The 20,986-nt window shown below is 36.0% G+C and overlaps 2 protein-coding genes and 1 long non-coding RNA gene across 3 annotated transcripts; 1 reads left to right on the top strand and 2 right to left on the bottom strand.

Moving 5' to 3' along the window:
• Positions 1–636: 636 nt before the first annotated feature.
• On the top strand, positions 637–5,951 carry LOC147919720 (uncharacterized). The gene is made up of 7 exons (XR_015594010.1): positions 637–3,814; positions 3,903–3,944; positions 4,112–4,270; positions 4,383–4,486; positions 4,644–4,945; positions 5,029–5,113; positions 5,224–5,951. It is a non-coding gene; the product is annotated as an uncharacterized LOC147919720 (long non-coding RNA).
• Positions 5,952–8,951: 3,000 nt separating this feature from the next.
• Positions 8,952–9,953, bottom strand: LOC147919719 (uncharacterized). The gene is made up of 4 exons (XM_087504074.1): positions 9,684–9,953; positions 9,339–9,602; positions 9,097–9,225; positions 8,952–9,011 (listed from the first exon to the last, which is right to left on the bottom strand). The coding sequence occupies exons 1-4, from the start codon at positions 9,951–9,953 to the stop codon at positions 8,952–8,954; spliced, it is 723 nt and encodes a 240-aa protein (XP_087360200.1).
• Positions 9,954–13,393: 3,440 nt separating this feature from the next.
• LOC104771709 (putative aspartyl protease At4g16563) lies at positions 13,394–14,989 on the bottom strand. Its single transcript, XM_010496282.2, has one exon. The coding sequence runs from the start codon at positions 14,987–14,989 to the stop codon at positions 13,505–13,507; it is 1,485 nt and encodes a 494-aa protein (XP_010494584.2). The 3' UTR covers positions 13,394–13,504.
• Between the last annotated feature and the right edge of the window lie 5,997 nt (positions 14,990–20,986).

Genomic DNA, 20,986 nt, shown 5'->3' with positions numbered 1-20,986 from the left:
TCGTTAGAATAAGTTGGTAGATGAATTGCCCTTGATGATAGACTTATGTTTTTAGCGGGTATATCGATAGACGTAAAAGGGTGGGAAGATATTTATGGTAGGCTAATGGCCTGTTGCGATTGAGTTATGCTACAGACCTCGTCTTTTACAAATATTTTTGGTATACTTTGTTAGTTTTTTGAAATAGTTTTCGTAGTGTATTGGTAGACTTCTAGTCTGTGGTAGATTTAGTAGGCATTTTTGACAGCTGTAAAGTATTACGAGAATAATACGAATTTGTTTGAGCTGGCAAAGACAGTCTAGCGTTGCGATAGACTTATTGGAAGAAGATTTACGACAGTCTAAACACGTTTGCTGTCCTTCCGAATCAATGGTGTTCATGTAATAAAGTTTGGAGTAGGTTAATCAATTGTGTTCTGTTTGTCGGCCGGAGCAAACGTGTTTTTCCTACTCTGTTTCGGAAATCTTTCCTCTGGGTTCATCCATGGAAGAGCAAGATATCGTTTTGGTGTGTGGGAGGTGGAGGGTAGACAAAAAGTGATGGTTATTTGATGTTGATACTAGCAAAGGGTGCATGATTATAATTGCTGATAAAGAAACGAAGTTTGAAGACTTTACTGGTATGGTGTTCGATGACTTTGGTTTATGTGAAAGAACTTCCGGAATAAAGTTGAGCTATATGTTAGATAGATATAAAAAAGCGGATGTTATATGCCACCGGTGATTGTAACGAATTGTCGGCAGTTTCAAAATTTTCTCAAACAGTGCAGAGGTGAACTCGTCCGGCTATGTGTTGAGATTGAAGATAAATCTGGTGAAACCTTGTTCGAGGAAGTTAAACCGAAAACCACATAACCAACACCTAAGACCCCTGAAGTAGTTGTAGATGATTTCATAGGCGTGGCAGAGGAAATGAGAAAGAAAGATGAAGATTACGAGAGGCGGAAGGTAGACGGTGAAGATAATGTATGAAAGGATGTAGATGAAGATGAAGCAGATGACGAGGAGAACAGTAGATTTGATTACTATGACGACAGCGATGGTGCAAGTTCAAGGGATGAAAATTATCGGCTGTACTCCAACTTCGCTCCGGATGGAGCAGGGGAATCATTAGACGACGGACCTGTGGGTGGGTCTTGTAGAGAGGAGAAGGTGTGTAACAAAGAATCAAATATCTGTACCCACAAGACTAACTCTGCAACTGATGCAATTGAGAAGGAGGTTCGCAAAATAGAAAACGGAGATGGTGATATTGCTGTAGGGGATAAGTTTGATAGCAAAGAAACGTTGGTGGCAAGGTTGAGGGTGCTGAGTGTATTAGAGAAATATGATTACAATGTTCGATATTCAACGCCCAGTTTGTTAATCGTTGAGTGTTGGGTAAAAGGTTGTAAATGGAGAATACGGGCTTCAACCATGAGTGATTCGTCGGTGATGCATATTCGCATATATTGTCGCGAACATACATGCTCTTTACAGAATGATATGGCCGTAGCCGTAATGCTACACCACCAATCCTAGCTCATTTATACAAGGATGATGTTGGTGGTGTGGGTGTTTCTGTTTTGCCAAATCTTGTTGGGGAAGGGCTCAACCTACGATATGGTGTACAGGTGGGCGACAATAATACTTAAAATGCAGTCTTTTTAATATGTATGGTTTTTGGTTTGCTTTGTGTACGTGATGGTCTATAGGGTGTACAGGGAGTATTTTCTTACGTTACTAGGGGACTTTGTGTACGTGAAGACGTAGTGGGAATAATAACAAACAGATAGTAGCTTTAGTTTGTTGGTTTTCTTAGAAATTAGATGATTTTATGGGCTCCACTACACATATATATAATTCGATCTAGTTGATATTGTTCAGTGCTGATGTGTTTTACTAACCATTTTCATATAATAGCTTGGCTACTGGAAGGCACATCGTACACTTATAAAGGCACGGGAGTATGTTAGGGGTACACCTGAAAGTGGATACGCTGAATTACCTGCATATTTATACATGCTGAGGTGCTCTAATCCGGGGATCCTTAATAGACTGGTCGTTGATGCAGAAGCCAGATTCAAGTATGTTTTCATTGTGATTGCTGGATGCATTAAGGGTTTCAGGTATATGCGGAAAGTTGTAGTTGTAGATACTAGATGGAACCTTTTTGAAAGGTGAATTCAAAGGGACTCTTCTGATAGCGACAACACAAGATGGGAATTTTAATATATTCCCTTTGGCATATGCGGTTGTTGATACAGAGAACGACGAGTCGTGGGAATGGTTCTTTACGCAATTAAGTAGTGTAATTCCTGATGATGAAGAGCTTGCACTGATATATGACCGGCATAAATCTATTGGTAAAGCTATCGGTAAAGTGTACCCCCTGGCAAGTCGTGGAATCTGCACTTATCATCTTCACAAGAATATTATTCAGAGATTTAGTGGGAGCGAAACATTCCGGCTGGTAAAAAAAACAGCTGCATCGTACCGTGTAGTTGATTTCGAAAAAATCTTCCAGCAAATTCAAGAAGCGAATCCGCAACTGCATGCTTACTTGCTGCGTGTAGATGTATCCAAGTGGAGCAGGGCGCACTTTCCTGGTGATAGGTACAACTTCACCATGAGCAACATTGCAGAATCGCTAAACAAAGTACTGAATCCTGCGAGAGCCTATCCCATTGTAGAGTTATTAGAAGCGGTTCGGAATATGTTAACACGTTGGTTTGCTACAAGGAGAAAACAAGCTGCCGCAATGCCAACTTTACTCACCAAAGGAGTGGAGAACCTGTTACAGGTATGAGATTTATTAATATATCCATCGATATATGTCAACCAAAGGAGTGGAAAATGGTAGTGGATATGTTGTGTTGCTTTGGTTATATGAACTTACGCTTTCATTTACTCATAGGTACGTATTGAACATTCAAGGCATCTAAAGGTTCAAGAAATTGATGAAGATGGATTTCAAGTAAGTGGTGGTACCTCTACGCATGTTGTCAATCTGAGGTATAAGAGGTGTTCATGTAGGCGTTTTGATCTAGAGAAGATGCCATGCGTACATGCTATCGCAGCCGCATATACGGCCAACCAATCAGTTATAATCCAGTTCCATCCATACTTCCACAGAGACAGCCTCTGCAGTGGTTATGCGGACTCGATAGTGCCGATAGATACATCCTGCATCGTTCCTACTGATGTTACACCGTCTAGATGTAAACCGCCTTTCGTTAGGAATCCTCCAGGAAGGCCAAAGATGTCGAGGATGAAGTCTTTTGTCGAGGTTGCGTTGGAGACGAAGCGGCCCCGTAAACAGCATGCTTGTTCTTAGAAGAGTGAGTTCAGTAATGGTTAGGAAAAAAAGGAGAGACAAGGTCCCAAACAGGAGGCGGTGACACTGCTAAGGTTGATATGACAAATAGTGTAAGGGTTGTAATATTTTAACTTCTTACATATATTAAATTATGTTGGTATCGTGGTGTGCACATGATGTTCGAAATACTCGTGGTTTGAAGGATGTCATACATGGTGAACACTCTATCAGTGGTGATACGTCAGTTGGAGGCCAGGTAATGGACAACATGTCATTTAAAATGCGGGTGCATCAATTTAATGTGGGTGTTTGTTGTTGATGCACCTATCATTTCCCTTTATATAATTGATTGTAGGGTACAACCGTAGTCCTATTACTGGGTGGGAAACAGATAATTACGACTGTGACATGAAGGAACCATCTCCGGACGATGGAGTTACTGAGTGTTGCCAAGATTATGACGGGGGTGAAGCTAAAATTGCTGTGGAGCTATCACCAACTACAACCGTATCCAATGTAAGTATTTGACACGGAGTGGAGATTACAATTACGTGTATTCATATTCAAGCATTGTCCACCTTTAATTGAACAAATTTTGGTGCAGTTGAATACTGAAATGGAACCTGATCTGCATTGTAACAAAATGGTACGTCAGAATGTAACCATAGAGGGGATCACCATCTGTAGGTTTCATATATATTCGGTTATTTGTTTATCTCCTCCGATCTAAACGTGTTAAAATGTATTTTGTACCGAGGTCTACAAACACGCGGTTCTACATACATATAACAAAAGTTTCATTATTTTGAATAGGTGGATGGGGAAGAACTGCATTAGGAAGGCGAAAAGTCGAGTGGTTTAACAGTACCGAAGGGGACAGAATACATAAGGAAGGCGAGTCAGTTGAGGGTTGTAACAAAACCGGAAAACCTATAGAAAATGAAACTACAGTTGAAGGTCAACCAGAGGCAAGTGTCTAACTTTTTTGATTTCGATTATTTGTAATACCCACATATATATAGTGTGTACTTAGTTACATTAGTGTACGTAAATATGAATCTATGCACGTACATGTTTTAGGCAGCAGTCCAAGCAATACGCAAGGAAAGCGATGTCGAGGAGGGCTGTAACAAAACTGATCGACCTGTACAAATAGAAACTACAATTGAAGTTCAACCACTGGCAAGTGTACGTCACAATTAATCTATGTACCCTAATATATATAGTGTCTACTATATATATATGTGGGTATTACAAATAGTCAAAGGATTAATCTATATATATAGTGTCTGCTTAGTTAATTAAGTGTACGTCACAATTAATCTATGTACGTACATCTTATTAGGCTGAAGACCAAGCGATACACAAGGAAAACGATGTCGAGTAGGGCTGTAAAGAAATTAGAGGTCAACTAGATAAAAGTCCAGGGGAGGAATGTATTCCCGGTGACTCAGATAATTTAGTGACGCAGTCGGTTATTATTGTGGATGAGACAGGACGGACAGAAGAACAGATCATCGAGATACGTGAGAATCAACCATCTGAAGCCATAGTGATAAAAGCAGGGTCGGTTTCATACGACCCGATGGAAAATGTTGATGATGGGAAATTCGCCAAATTCACCGACTTGATAAAACGCGATAATGTGTAAGTGTAGTATATATTACTCAGATGACATAATTGGTATGTCTCAACCATTAATTTAGGATATTCGTAACAATATTGCGCAGGATACACAACATTTTTGGATTCCGCTAGGCAGATAGCCTATTCTTCTCTACTCTTATATCGCCTAAACAATGGGTCCAAAATCTGGTACATATTTTAAACTTTACGTACACGATTTTAGGTGTGTATGCACTTTGCGTACATGGTTTCTTGTTGGATTTAAAATTGAGTTAGTTTGCGTTTAACTAAAACTGCAGCACATGGAGATGATTGCCCTAGCGCTGTGGCACAAAAACGGAGAAGAAATGATAAAACGAAGGAGCGTAATTTTGGACTCCGTTCTCTTTTACGAGTTGACAAGAAGGTCCCAAGCATTCTCCAAGTCCAAGATGAAACAGAATTTCCGGTGGGATAAAGTACTCATTGACATCGTCAATGGGGAATGGATGCACCACGAACCAAGGTTGAAGTGGGTTACAGATGTCGACGTTATATATGCTCAAATGAACTGAAAATCTACGCATTGGGTTAGAGTGGCCATAAATCTTAAAACGAGAAACGTATCCATTTACGATCCGTTGATGAGCTTGGCCAGAGAACCTGTTGTGAGGTCCCGGATGCAGCCGGTGATTAAGATGATACCGTACCTACTTCAGTGTGTTATCGATGTCAATTACCCTGTCGATCCATTTACCGCTTCCAGGGTCAGCCCTCTAGGACAAAACTTGAGGACGAGAGATTGTGGACCTTTTGCTATGAAGTTTTTAAAACTGTTGAGCATGGGTAAACCGATGGCTGATTGCTTGAAGATCACCGACAACAATATTGGCAATTTCCGAAAGAAGTTCGCGATGGATGTCTACGAAGCTGGTATCGGCCCGATAAATTAAGTAGCGAATAACACTTCTTCCTGGTTGTAATTATTACTTTCACGCAGGTGGTCCATCTGATCCAAAACCGTTTGTTAGGATGATTCTAGTTTGATGCCTTGGAATACAATTTAATTGCCTCGCTCATCATACATGCACCTACATGTTGCCTATGTACGTAGGATTGCCAGTAGGGACAACTTAATGTGCTCAAAATGGAGAGAAACTAAGTACGAACCATGCACATAAAATTAACGTTTATAACGTTAGAGAATCGATTGTACGTACACAGATGAATATACGAAAAGAAGACACTTACAAAAACTTATGTACGTACACAGACCATAATAAGGCCGTTACTTAGTTAATGATACGTACACAGCTGATAAAGGCCTTACATATGCTAATACGGGTTAGAAAGACATCATAATGATACATATCTAAACCCTGCAATATACAAAACACTAGACCTAAAGAGTGTTTAAACCGATCGGAGCTATGTGGGTGACCAGACGTCGAATAATCTAAGAACGACATCCTCAAATCCCACATGTTACCAAAAATTTTATGACCAAGGACGCATTTTCTATTAGCAACACGCGTAAAACCAATGTTCACCGGTTCCAAAATTATACTGCTCCGGTAATGTACATGGAACCTAACTTCTTCAACTGTTTGATCCCGAGATGAACTCAGCTTCCGGATAATCTAATGTCACCGACGTACCATCTAGTTGCAGAAAGCAGTATCGGTCTGGAACCTCATCAAACACTTTTGCAGCAAGTTTCATCCTAATCGAAGACATGGCTGCATCACAGAGGCCTGTGTAATTTATACCAAGAACTATACACTCTAAGCACTTTAACGTGTACACACCACAGTCACCTTCTTGATAGTTCCGTGGGAGTGTTTTCACCCGGTAATAACTAAATGCCCCCCCCCCCGATATTATGATCTTTGTACCTCCGGTAATATGCTTGTATCAAGCGAGGAATCATTTTAGCGAGCGGCTTACACTTCGTTTGTAGAACAAAGTCGCTTCTACCGTTGTTTATGCTATCGTAAACTCTAAGCCTTCAGTGGACTAAGTCAGCTTCGATGGCTACCCAGTGGTTGTTATCGAGGTTGTATGGGAAGAGCAGGGTGTCTACATCGTCAACCACACCTTGTGCGTCATTTCGTATTTTGGCAGCCTTCCCACGTACGTCTCAAAACAACCTTCTCCAAATTCCCATTTATTAGAGGCTTCCATTTTTGGGAATTCGAATGCCCACGTACTAACAAACAACAGGTCAAGGAAAGCAATACGATCTGTTATATATGGGGATGGCGTTTGCGTCCCCCTACTACGGAACATATGCATACATGTAACCATGTGCTGCAACACGAGTGACATCTATCAGGCATTAGTATACCATAGTTAGGTGCGTTAGATGTTATGGAACAAAACTACAAAGCTTACCGCATCCCATAACCAGCCAAACGTTGTAGTTGGCCACGATTGTTTAGGGGTCAGGAGGCAAAAATAATATTTGGCATTTCCAGTGTTAGGTACTTTAGCCCTGAATACCAAAATTAACAAATATGTTATAAATCGTAGTTGATATCCTAATATAATCAGTAATTATATCACAACTCTAAATAAACACTTACAAATCATCAGTTATGAGGACTTCAGCTTTTCAACTTTCTCAGGACTTGCCTCAATGAAAGGATCGTACACTGCGGGAGAGAGGACTACAGTTTGGTTTTCACGTCGGGTAATTAATGCAAGTCGCGTTGATTCGTCATTAGGGCTTACCCCTATGTTAGTGCCCACTGGATCTACTAATAGAAGATCAAGCTCTCTTGAGGGAGGAAACACTTTTTGTAACAAATGTGCAAAATACCTGGGTTTCTCCTTATCTTTCAGTGTATGAGATGATGCAGGAGTACTGGTCCCCTCGGTTAAATCCACAACAGATTCGCACTTTCAATCCGACCATACAGGATTACCACTACTTGGGAGATCACCACTTACCGGATGGATAATATTAATAGGAACGGGTTGAACACCTGCTCCATCTACTTTGTCATTATACTTTACTCTTTTATCACCTTCCTCTGTCTGCCAACTCTGTACTCTTTTGCCACGCTGTACACTGTCTACCATCAGCTTTGGAATTCGCTCTAGACTCGCAGCTTCGTTGTCCTCTGGTTCGATTATAATACTCCTAGACCCCATGACTCTATCCTTAATGGCTAACGGATTCCTAACACAACTTGCAACTTTATAACCATCCTGGGCCGAATGCTTCATCTGATATAGCCATGACTTGAACAAAGACATGTATTTGACGTTATATACAAGACATTTGAAATATAATATGACGCTGTTAAACTAGAGAAAAAGTATACAAATTGCAAAATTTGTGTGTACAAAAATCATATATCAAAATAATTACAAAATTATACAACTTCACAATACTGAAATTAATATTGTTTCTTCGAATAGATAAATACAAAGACTTCATACTGAACACTAGATATATAATAACAATTTTATCAATACGGTACACAGATCATACCTCCTCTATTTTAGGTTCGTCATTTTTTATTGTACGAGGTCCTTGCATATGCGCTCCTTCGTCCGTTGAGTAGATAACAACTTTCTTCAATAGTTGAACGTCACTATCAAAGTTACCCATCTTACTCTCCGTACCTTGAAGTTTGTACACAACTTCCGCAATTGCTCTAGCAAACGATAACTCAATATTATCCATTTTTGCCCCTAGTGTTTTAACCATAGTAAATAACCTTCCACTACCATCTTCACCCTGCACACCTGACTGCTTATCTCCAGACGCCTTCTTTGCTGAACATTTGTCCCAAACACTTTCTTTCTTCTCTCTCGCATTTTTTGGGGAAATTACTGATGCTGGTTGGGGCTGTCTCAATGAAATCATCGTCACTTACCCCTACAACAGGTTGCCTCCTCCCCCTCTTCTTCGTATGTTCCCCCTTGTTCTTTTTACACATTCTCATTCTCTTTCATCCACTTCGCAATTGATCACGTCTAACAGCAGATTATCCAGTTTCTTCTTCAAACCTTCCCCTACACCATACACAGAATACTCTCATGGCCAATCTGGATATATGAACTCCAAAGGTTTAGGTACTAGATGCTTCACCTGAAGCTGCTTTTCAGATACCATAACTTTAAATATGCTTACTATTATATAAAATGCTAACAAATAATGTATATGTAAATTGAAGGCATACCTCCCCATTATTAAGGAGTTTGCTCTCGGATATGAAGGCTTCAATATCCTTCCTTGGCCTCCCTCCTCTCCACCATAACAGAGGCAAATCTACACCTTCTCTTACATTCCCATAGCTATCCCCCAGCACCTTCACGCTCTCAAATGCCCATATCAGCAATACATGGACACATCCATGGAGGGTATAAGCATTGTTAGGTAACCCGAGGACTTTTATGGATCAACTAAACTCTTGAATCCAACCCTACCCCATTGAAAACTCTCAAATGCTTTCTCATTCAACGCCCTTTTTGCGTATTCCAGAGGTATCCTACTGTTCCTTGATAAACCAAGTACTCCAACATGCACAAGATACAACCGAACAATCTGAGTCTTCATTTCATCAGGCCACCCACGGCAGCTTCTCAAACCGTCAACTAGCTCCTGCCAGTTGGGTCCATTAAAAACTTGCACCTTTAAAGCCGCCCATAAAGGTGTATGATCGTCTTCACACTCTGTTTCATCAATCTTCTCACAATTCAAACCACTAATTTCTTCATATTCATATAGAGAGAACCTTAGCCGCTTTCCTCCAACCAAAAACCATACCTCCGATGGGATATCTATTGACAATTGATTGGTCAATAGATAATGAATGGTCTTTCCACAAAACAGGTAGTTGGATTCTGCTAGATCCAATAACACTCCCAGCTGCGATTTCTCTCTTATTTTGTCGTACAACTCATCACCAACGAAGCCTTTCAAACCAGCTAGATTGGGGAAACTACAATCATGGGGCATGCTTCTCATCGGCAGTGGAAATTTACCATCCCGATACAGCCTACTTGTATACCTCTTCGCATCATTGCTTGACCCCATAACTACGATATAAGCATTAGTTTTGTTATTAATTCAACATCACAAAACATTTGTTGCTAACTTTATCAACGAATCAACATGAAGTCTCACCAATATCTTCCGAAAAACAGAGTTCAACTACATACTGAAAACTAACATGAATATATCAACATGACTATCATCAGAAGTACCCTTCCACAAAATACAACGCCTACTATGTAATACTCAAAATTTTACTAAACAACACGCAATAGAACTTAAACCACGATATAGAAATTTGGATTAAGCAACGCAGAGAAGATCGCTATATACCTCCTCCCCAGCTTCAATCCACCTCGCACGAAACTCGCCGCCCGTCCGTCGTCCACCCGCAGTCTGTCGTCCAGCCGTCCGTTGTCGACCCAGAGTCAGTCCTCGCCGCACACTATCCAAATAGTTTCTCAAATACCCGATCTTAACCCAACTTTCGTAAGACAAACACCAAAACATTCAAGGGATCGATGCCAGCTTTTATTGGGATTCTCTATTATTCCCTATAAGCATCGTCGTTTAAAAATTAAATGGCATATACCGTAATAAAACACACAACCCTGGTTTATAAGTAATACTCAAACTTTTCTGTATTGTTTGAGTAAGTCGGAAATCATAACGTGTTGTTATAGTAATAAACCTACTTTTATGTAATATTCTAGGTAATTTCTCTATTTTTTATTGTATGCTATTTATATTATATGTGTGTTCTCAATAAAATTTAACATGTGTAAGCAAAAACTTAATTTATTAAGCACGTATATTAATCAATAAATAATGAATAACAAAGTTTAAAGAATAACATAAGTTATTTAACATAATTTTAGTCAGATATAAATTGTATTTATTATTGTAATATAAATTTTTATTGTAAGTAAGTATACAAAACTAGCCCTGGGCATTCGGATTCCCGAACCCGATCGGGTTCGAGTTTTCACATATAGAACCCGTTTGGGTTTTTTATACTATCGGGTTCGGGTTCAGGTAATTCAGGTAATTTTGGTATACCCGAACTCAAACAAACCATTAAAAAAACTAACTTTTATTTCTTTATAAATTTTAGAACACTTGTATATATAGAAATATTTAACGTTTCACATTAAGACAGAGAAACTAAGATGGCAAAATAGTTAAATATTAGGATGCATAATATGCCTACTTTGAAACGTTCCGGGTTCCGGGTGATTTGAACTAAGATGGATATGAAATTATGATATATAGAAGAATAATATTTAGGATATTTTTAGATTTCCAAAAATTTTGTGGATGTTAACTGATTTTTTTACTGATTATATTTATTGTTAAATTTAAAATACTAACCAATATACATATGATGCTCATATTATTTTTGTTATTAAAATTTTAACTCTAATCCATGAAGAAGTGAATTATGGTTTTACGATGAAATAGATAGTTAAATGTGATTACTAAACTGAATGTCTAATGATTGAATTTATTTTAGGTTAAAAACTTTTCAAATATTAATATGTATCATTTAAGAATATTAGTAATTTTTTATGTTTGAATTTTATAATTTTAACACATGTAATTTTGTAATGCATATGTTAAAACATAAGATAATTGGAATAAATTATACTTTATACGAAGGAATCTTAGTTATTTGATGAGAATGTTTCTATATCTTTATATATGCTTTTATTTTATAAATTTCACTTATTTAAAATTGATTATAACATGAGGTAAAATTAATACTTATGATATAACAACCTAACAAATATATCTTAAATAATATTGATTCAGTTTTTTGCGAATTATATTTTGTTAATTTTTATTTGTATTTTCAATTCTTACTAAGATATAGATTTGATATCATGTATTAATTGTGTTTGATAGAAAATATTTAGTACTATGCATTAAGATGAAATGTGTAATTAAACTTAAAATATCGTTTGTTATGATGGTATAGATATTTAAATGGTACTCCATGTTCTATAAGAGTTTTTGGATAAAAGCATAAAAAGATTAATAAACAAGAAATATTATCTCTTTTATAAAACTTCAACCAAAAAGAAAATCTACTATATAGTTCAAATAGTAATAAATTGTTATATCAATAAAAATTGTATATAAAAATTTGAGAAAATCTTATTATATAAAGTTTGATGTCAAAGTTACTCATTAACAAGATCGTGACATGTGTCAACTGTATCATTCAGATGTTGACACATGTCAATTCTAATTTATTAATTTTTTTAAAAATATAAATGTAAAAATTTAAAACCTACCATAAAAAAAGTTTATGTAAAAGCAAAATAGAGAAAAGAAAACTAATTTTATTTAAAACACTTGGCCTCCAACAACAATGTTCGCTCCTCAGCAACGCAATACCACCAGTCCAATCCTGAATGCACATTGGTTGCTTTCCAAGAACCATCAATCTGACAACAAGGTGAAGAAATCTAGACATCCGAAGACGGCGATTGAGCTGACATGACCGCCGTAAAAGAGAGCGCCTCTTCCCAAAGCTTGAGCAATTATATCATTCGCCTCAATCTCTAAACCTTTAAAAACTTTTTTATTTATGGCCTTCCGGGTTGCCCATAAAATTCATGGTAATTGAAGAAGTTGATTAGGATCACCCTCCCTCCAGAAACAAAATCAAAATTCAAGTATACCGACTCATATGGAAAACTCTCTGACGAGACTGGAGTCGGAGATAAATCCTCAACTTCACACGAGCGAATGCATTCAAAGAAACATGATTGATAGTCTCAACCACAAAGTCGCAGCACACCAAATATCATATTGGACATCTGGGTGTATCTATTTACTTTTATAGATAGTTTCTACTTACTAAAAATATTTGCTTTATATTTTTTATTAAAATATTATTTTATAAACTCTAAACCCGCACATCGGACGGATCTAGTATGAAATAAAGATGAATGTGATATAAGTAAATGAGATATATAGTAAATAAATGAATAAATTTATGCCAACTATTCTTTTCTGAGGGATATGGTTTAACATAAATAAATGGTTAAATTTGGCAAAATATCATAAATGTTTCATCCAACCATATTCTTCTTATCCCTCTAGGCTCTACCTACTCCAAAGAATATCGAAATATATACTGAAATGAAAAGAACTTTTTAAAAAATAACAATCATCATTAGTTTAAAACATTAAGTGCTTGGCGCATTTATATATTGCGTGTATGTGTACTGTGTTGTGTATATATGCTTTGTGATGATAAACAATTAAGTTTTAACAGATCATATTATTTTGTCTTTTATACATCTCAATGTATAATACACCTCGTATTCCACGACGACATGTTCGTAAGTTCCACCTTCCAACTCATTCTCTATATTTGGTAAAGTCTACAGCTCAAGACCCTAATCATTAATCCAAAAGAAGAAAATTAATTATAAACTCGAAAACATTACTTAATCAGAAGAAAGCTCTCAACAAATACAAAGAGACATCGAAACAATGAAACAAGAACATAACAACAACAAACAAAAGAAGAAGCCAAACAGCTTTAAAATCAAATCAAAAGATTGGTAACTTTTTTTGTTTCATGAGCCTTGGTTGAGTCCATGTGAAGTGGCTTCTAAGACACAATCCATAGCTTGAAACCCTATTCTCTCTTTCTCCAAATCATACACTACCTTCACATTCTGTTGCTGAAAACTCCCGAAAATTCCGGCCGGTCCATAATCTCCATCTTCCATGTTTTGAAACAACAAGCATTTCACCACCGAGTCGTCGCTAGGCGCGCTCATTGCGTAAAAAGAGTTACCTTGATGGAGAAGTAAGGTTGCATTGTTCAAGAAATTGAATGTGATTGAAGGAAAGACCATCTTTACATCGTTCTCGAGGCTAATGAGATTGTTGTTAGGACATGGGACTTTGTAGCAGAGATCAAAGCCAGTTCTTGATTCAGTTTCCGTTGCCCTCGGGTATGTGATGATTGATTGGAGAACTGTGAGGAGTTGTGAGTAGAAAGGAACGGGTAAATGTGTGTAAGTCGTACCTGAATCGATCAGCATTCCTCCATTTCCTTGTGAATCAAACTGTCTTAAGGTTAAAGGAACCTGTGTGGGAGTGATATTTGTGCCTATTGTAACTGATTCTAAACCGATGTAATAGCTATTGGGGTACATTGGAGTGTTTAACATGGGAGTAAACTGTAAAGAGTCGGTGAGATTGACCGATAAAGCGGAGGCTCCTAGTATCAATGGGCTTGAGATGTTAGGGTTGTTGACAAACTTGAAAGGCAAGAAACAGTGAGAAAACCCCTTTTCAACAAAGCCTAACTGCGAGGGGAGAGAGAGTATACCTCTTCCAAATCCAGCTATGCCAATAGGTTCACGGTAAGTGGATGCTACACAACCGAAAGAGAACCTTGGGACTTCCCTTGTTCGAGCCTTCAGTATATCTCTGGTTAATATCCCAGAGACAAGACCCCCTTCACCATAAGTATAAGCAAAGGAGGGACAAGGTCGTAAGCAAGTGGACTTGAGAAGCATACTCACAGAGCAGCCAGCAATTGCGCAAGGGTCAAAAGGATTGTCGGAACTATGGACCTCGACGCAAAAGGAACTAGCGCAAGAGGCTCTAAAAGATGAAGATGAATGAAGAGGAGAGAAGATTGATGATGATTTTAGATTGTTGTTCTTGAGACCATAACAATCTATGCAATCGAAACTTAGATTCCCACATGGAACCCAAGTGAGATCACTTCCTGTGTCCATGTACACTTGGACTGCTTGTGGAGGTGTTCCAATGTTCAAGGTTATCAAATAACCATCTCTCACTTCTCTCAAGGGCTCCATTACTACAACATCTAGTGATGATTCTAATGGCTTCTTGATCCTTTCTTGGGGTTGGGATATTGGTGTGGGAAGAGAAACACTTGATTTGGTCAAGGCAAGAACAAAAAAAGAAGATGAGGAGGAACTAGGGTTTTTATGTTGACGTGCTTGGATTTTTTTGGTGGTATTTAACAGTATTGTGATGATGAGTAGGAAGAGAAACAAAACATTTGTTCTGGTTTCCATCGCTTGCAATGATGGTGAAAAAAAAAAAAGAGATGTAAAATTAAAGGTTTGATTTTGTATATGTTTTGTGTGAAGTTAGTTTTGGTATTTATAGAGACAAATTAGGGTTGAATAACCCTTATTTAATCAGTTAGCTGTACTTTGAAAGCAAGAAATAGTATATAAATAATGTATTTGATAAACTAAGATTAATAGGGAGCTTTACATGTACTTTTCATGTGATATTTTAGATTACGTAGTTTTACATTTGATATCACTAGCTTCGAATGGACTGCACTTTGTCTCACGTGGAGTAAAGTATTGTTAGATACCACTATACCACAAGCTTTTTAATGATCATTAACATAATAATGGTTAATGGGTTTGATTGTTACTTCGTTTGAACAAAGCAGTAAAAACGGTGGAAAATTGGTAATTTCATATCCCAGCTAAGGGTATGTTCAATTCCTACACAATGTTTAATCCTGTGTAAATCCATATATTAAGTTAAATAAAATTTAAATTTACAATCCCAACTCTTCAAACTATGCTAATACATACCTAAGTCATAACGGTGTTAAGAAACCGTTAGCGGCTTCTGACGTGGACGCCACATATGAAACGACGTCGTTTTGAAAAAAAAAAATCTTTTAATCAAAACGACATCGTTTCCTTCCTTCTTCTTCTTTCTCTTTCCGGATTCGCGTTTTTTCAATTCTTGTTTCTTCTATTTTATCAGAAACTTGAGAATTTTCTTCTCGAGAATGTAACCCCTCTCCTTCGTTTCTGTATTCGGATCTACATTTTTGTGTTTTTTATTGAGGTGGGATTTTGTTGAGTCCGTACCCAAAGAATCTGGGTTTCTGCGATTGAACCGGCTGCAGAAGAGGAAGAGAACACAGAGTGCGTTAGGGTTGTCGTTAGAATTTAGAATAGGTTGTAATCTTTGGGATTTGATTATTGTTTCAATTTGGCAAATCCAACTTTATGCGTGAATGAGAAATTATTAGGTTTTTCCTAAGATCATTACCATTGGAGTTGACTCCCAAAATCGTCGTCGGCGACTTTGAACTCTGAAGCGGAGAGAACAAAGCACACATGTCTCCGCCTTGAAATCTCCAGCGCCGATCTGATTTTTGTCAAAGGCTCTTGGTATCACTCTCGTTTTGGTATCTCTGTCACCGATGGCTCCTCCTATTGGATTTGCAATGGTAAATAAAACCTCTAAATTCATACTGTCACTAATCTTTTTCTCGGATTTGACGTTTCTTTGGGGTTTTAATCGGAATTGAAGCAACGGAGGAGGAGCTTTCGGAGCGAGCGAGCAAAAGAAGGAAGAAGAAGAAGGAAGGAAACGACGTCGTTTTGACCAAAATAAGTTTTTTTTTTTTTTTCAAATCGACGTCGTTTCATATGTGGCGTCCATGTCAGAAACCATTAACGGTTTTTTAACACTGTTACGACTTAGGTATGTATTAGCAAAAATTGAAAAGTTGGAGTTGTGAATTTAAATTTTATTTAATTTAATGTATGGATTCACCTAGGTTTAAACATCATGTAGGAATTGAACATACCCCCTTAGTTGGGATATGAAATTACCGATTTCTCTAAAAACGGTTGTATAAAGATGGTTAGTGAGACGAAGATCAAATATAGTAGAAAAGAAACCTTAGTTAATTTTAAAAGATCTGTTAAATAATAGCGGTAATTAGTAACAAACATTTACATAGTATATTTTTCTAGAAAAAATAACATAAACAAGTTAAAATATAAGTAACTGTTCAAAAAAATAGAGAGTACTAAATAATAATCCGCGCTGGTAACGCGGGGAATATATATATATATATATTTTGAATTATATGATTATAATTATTTGGGATCTTATATAATATAGTGTTGTATAGTGTAATTTAATTCATATTATAATACTAATTGGTTTATTTTTAAAATATAGAGATAAAGAACATATGTTGGACTATATATAAATTAGAATTAGCATGTAATGTAATTAAGTATAAGGGGTTGGTTAATTAGTATTATTGTCATCATAACCTAATTTGTTTCCCAAAGTAGAACATCTCTATTAATTAATTTAGCAATGTAATTTAGAAGTTAGAGAATAATTATATGTTTTCATTGTGTTTGGATATTTTTTAAAGGTCTACCCACAATCCATTAAGCAAATTATCAAGTTAGTATACAATTAATATTGTCTAAGGTCCAATGCAAACGGCCCAGTCCAAGGCCCACAGTCGAAAAACGTTAACGATTATTTCATTCCTTTTTTTTGTTCATTTCAGTTTTTTTTTCTTCAACCGTCGAATCGGAAAACAATGAATCTCGATCTCTTCGTCTGCTCACTGCAAGAACAACAAATCCTTTCAGTTTCCCAATCTTTGATTTCTTTTTTGAAAAATCAGATATAAACGATGCAAGCGAAGCAATCCGTCTACTCACTACATAATTACCTTATGTTTCTGATTTCAAACTCCAACTTTTTTGTTGGTTTGTTGTTTACCTCAATTGTATCCATTGGACCAACATTCACAACTTGACCAAGTACATCTATGAAATACATGTCAGGAAATAACGATTTAAGTTGTTCTCCTGTTTAAAAAGTGTTACCAGCTTATAAAAGAAAATAAACAAAAACAGAAACTTACCAATCAAGTAGAAGAGAATAAGATCCCCAACAATGATGTTTTGAAAGTCGGGCAATGTGAGGTACACATCATCAGAGATGGAGACGCACGGTTACATGAATGTTGTTCACGAAGCCCATTTTAAACGGATGGTTAGTAACCCTGAACTGGCCTCTCACCTGGGTTAGTCCAAAATTTTCAATGACCCTCTGTTCACCTTTTGTAATCTGCCTCTCGAACTTACTCACAAGTCTTTTCTTGATCGAAGCATGAATCTTGGCATCCTGGTTATGATAGTTATAAACAAAAACAAAAAACTAACAATTAAAACATTGATTATAAGATGTTTACTTTTTATTGATTATATTTGCGTAAAAATACTCTGTTTATAACAACTTACCCTCTGGTCAGCTAACACCATCTCCAATGTTTTCCCAGATTGGGCAGTGTATTGCTTCCACGCATGTAGGACCTTAACTTGAACCCACCAAGTGCTTTTGTACGGTTTGACATTGGCGAGGTAAGTCATTGCCATTAGACCATTCATCTTGGGTAACTCGTTTGCTTCTAATAATAGGATAGCTGTTTGCGTATTTGTATTGATGGTTTGTAGAAAGTTGCTAATGGGCTGTTTATATAGATAATGAAGCAGTGAATATGTTAGGTTTAACTTGTAGAGATAAAAGTTTAATCTAATCATCAAGAAAGGATCATTCGAGTAAGAAGATCTTACCTGATATATTCTAAGAACTATATGATCAATGTATGATCCCTTATTTGAGAGCAGGTTCTTAAACTGTTATATACTATAAGGGAGATATGTTAGTTGTGTAGTTGTGGGATTGTAAATTTTACATTATCGTAACTAGCAAATGAGAATCTCACTGGTTAGATATTGAAACTTATTTTTTGTAGTATTGTGGTTCTTCTGGTCAGGTATCTATTATGGTTGAAGAACTCTATTATTATGGTTGAAGAACTCTATTTTGGTGGAATTTTGCGAACAGACTACGATTTAATTGTGTGTCGTTTGTTTTTAAAAAATGGTTTATAAGCAGTCTTTCAAATAGGCTTTGTATGGGCTCATTTTATTTTTATTCCAAATATTAAGATTCTGTTATTATATTTTGTATCAAATTATAGTGGCATTTTGTGTAATATACTATCTGGAAGTAGGGTTATTTGTTTTGAACATTGTTTAAATAAGTATATAAAGATATAAATTTATATTAAAATTTTAAAAAGTAAAATTAATAAATAATAAATTTTAACAGTCGCCTTGATGTCATCATCGTCAAACTGATTTTTTTTTTTTTATTAGACATGATTTAGGATTTTAACATTAGACTAATCTCTTAGGATAAGTAGTATTACCGTCCAACGGATTATTACAACTACGGAACTACCTTTGTCTAGCGTTTGATTAATAAACTCATGACCTTTTTATAATTTTCTCATGACCTTTTCCAACTATTTATTCTAATCACTTTTTTTCAACCCTTAGTTTGATTAATAAACTCTAAAATGATTTATTTATAAATGAAGTTATTGGAAATACCAATCAAAACAAATACTACTATATATATATATTACTACTATTAACGAAAAATAAACAGTTTTATGTCTAAAGGAATAATCGAACTATATTCACTTTTGATATAAGGGATTTTCGTCACCTAATTTTAAACTAACGTAATATTAATAGGTTGTAATGCATTGTGAGAAATGTAGAAATACTTATATAAAAAATATGTTTGTGTAATAATAATGCAGAAATTAATAGATCCAGAAAATAAGGAAGAGTCAAGAGACGAAAATGAGGACAACAAGGTGACGCTGAGGTGTACATGACTCATCCACTTAACTGTCTAACCGTAAGTTTCCCGCAAATTTGGTTTTTATTTTTATTTAATTAAAGACTAACCAAACAATTTAAAGAGGATTATATACAGATAACTATATTTTGTAGGACGTACCAATGAGTGCACCATAAAATGTGTGTACTTACTTGCATTTCGTCCAATTAAAATGTATTTTTGTGGAGCACGTAAGCCCCACCATATATTGTCTTCTTTGCCTAACCAATGTACATACACAAAATACAAAAACAAACACATTATATTCTTACTTTTGGTTCATTGTCATGACAACTATTTTATAAACGATTTGAACATAAAAGAAAATAAAAACTATTTTATTTTTATGTATATGATTCCAGAGAGAAGTTTATACTCTACACTGATTCAGAGTTTCGTTGCTCTTGGTTAAATATTTACAACAATTTACATATATACTAGTTCGTCAAATTTTACCAGTAATTGTAGATAAATCAGTTTCATGTAATATATATTTTTAACTAATAACATGAATTTCGCACATGTTTTAAGCACATATCATGCATGCTGATCCCTTTTATCTAATATCATGATATTTTACCTTATATCTGTTATTTATTTAAATTATACGGAAATAAAATACATGAGTTCCTTTTTACCCTAATTTACTGCATTTTAAAATATTTTTTGGAATAAATCTTGATTATCAAGCAAAGAACTCCTATTTACAGTGATCAAGGTTTCACTCACAACTAAATCATTATCTTCGATAATATGCAATGGACATTTGCATTTAAAAGTAAATCATAGTTTTCATTTACATAAAAGTACACAAACACACATTTCAATAAATTATCTATGTGTTCTTTACTTTTTTGTCAAGCTTCAGTTCCACTAATATGAAAACAACCATAGATTTTTTTTCTTTAAACCTAAGTTGGGCCATATGTTTATCTTATATTCTTCAGGCTAATCAAACAAGAAGATATACAAATATAAACCAGATGCAATACAACAATCCAAATAAAAGTTACATAAGAAGTGTACACAAATGGAACAACATATGCAAACAAAGATTTATATGAAACCCAAAAAGGAAAATAAAGGAAATACTTTACAAAGTTGTACTCATATCTAGGGATGTTAATTTGGGTATAAAACTCCCATTTAATATATGGGTACGCGTAAAAAATTTTACCCATATAAATCCATATATCAAAAATAATTTAATGGAATAAAATGGGTTTATCCAACTAAACCCACTTAGTAAATAGGCTTTTATATTACTATACGGGTACCCATTAAGATTATTTGTTTCGTCACATAAAATATAACGACAACGTTTTGGCTTAAGGTTAAACATAATCTTCCCCAATCTTCACGAGTCACGAGTCCAAGTCGAGAGAATGAGTGATACTGAAAAAAATTTCGGCAGCAATCTCGATTCCGACGTGAAGATTGCTTAATTCACTGCTTTTTTGGATCTGGGTCGTCGTCCTCTCTTTAATTTTCGATCTGGGTCATCTTCCTTTGTTCAATTC

Source organism: Camelina sativa, chromosome 20 (genome assembly GCF_030686135.1).
Source record: "Camelina sativa cultivar CO46 ecotype springtype chromosome 20, ASM3068613v1".
Taxonomy (NCBI): Eukaryota; Viridiplantae; Streptophyta; class Magnoliopsida; order Brassicales; family Brassicaceae; genus Camelina; species Camelina sativa.
Note: the sequence above shows the minus strand (reverse complement) of the source record. Positions and strands in the feature narration are given on the sequence as shown.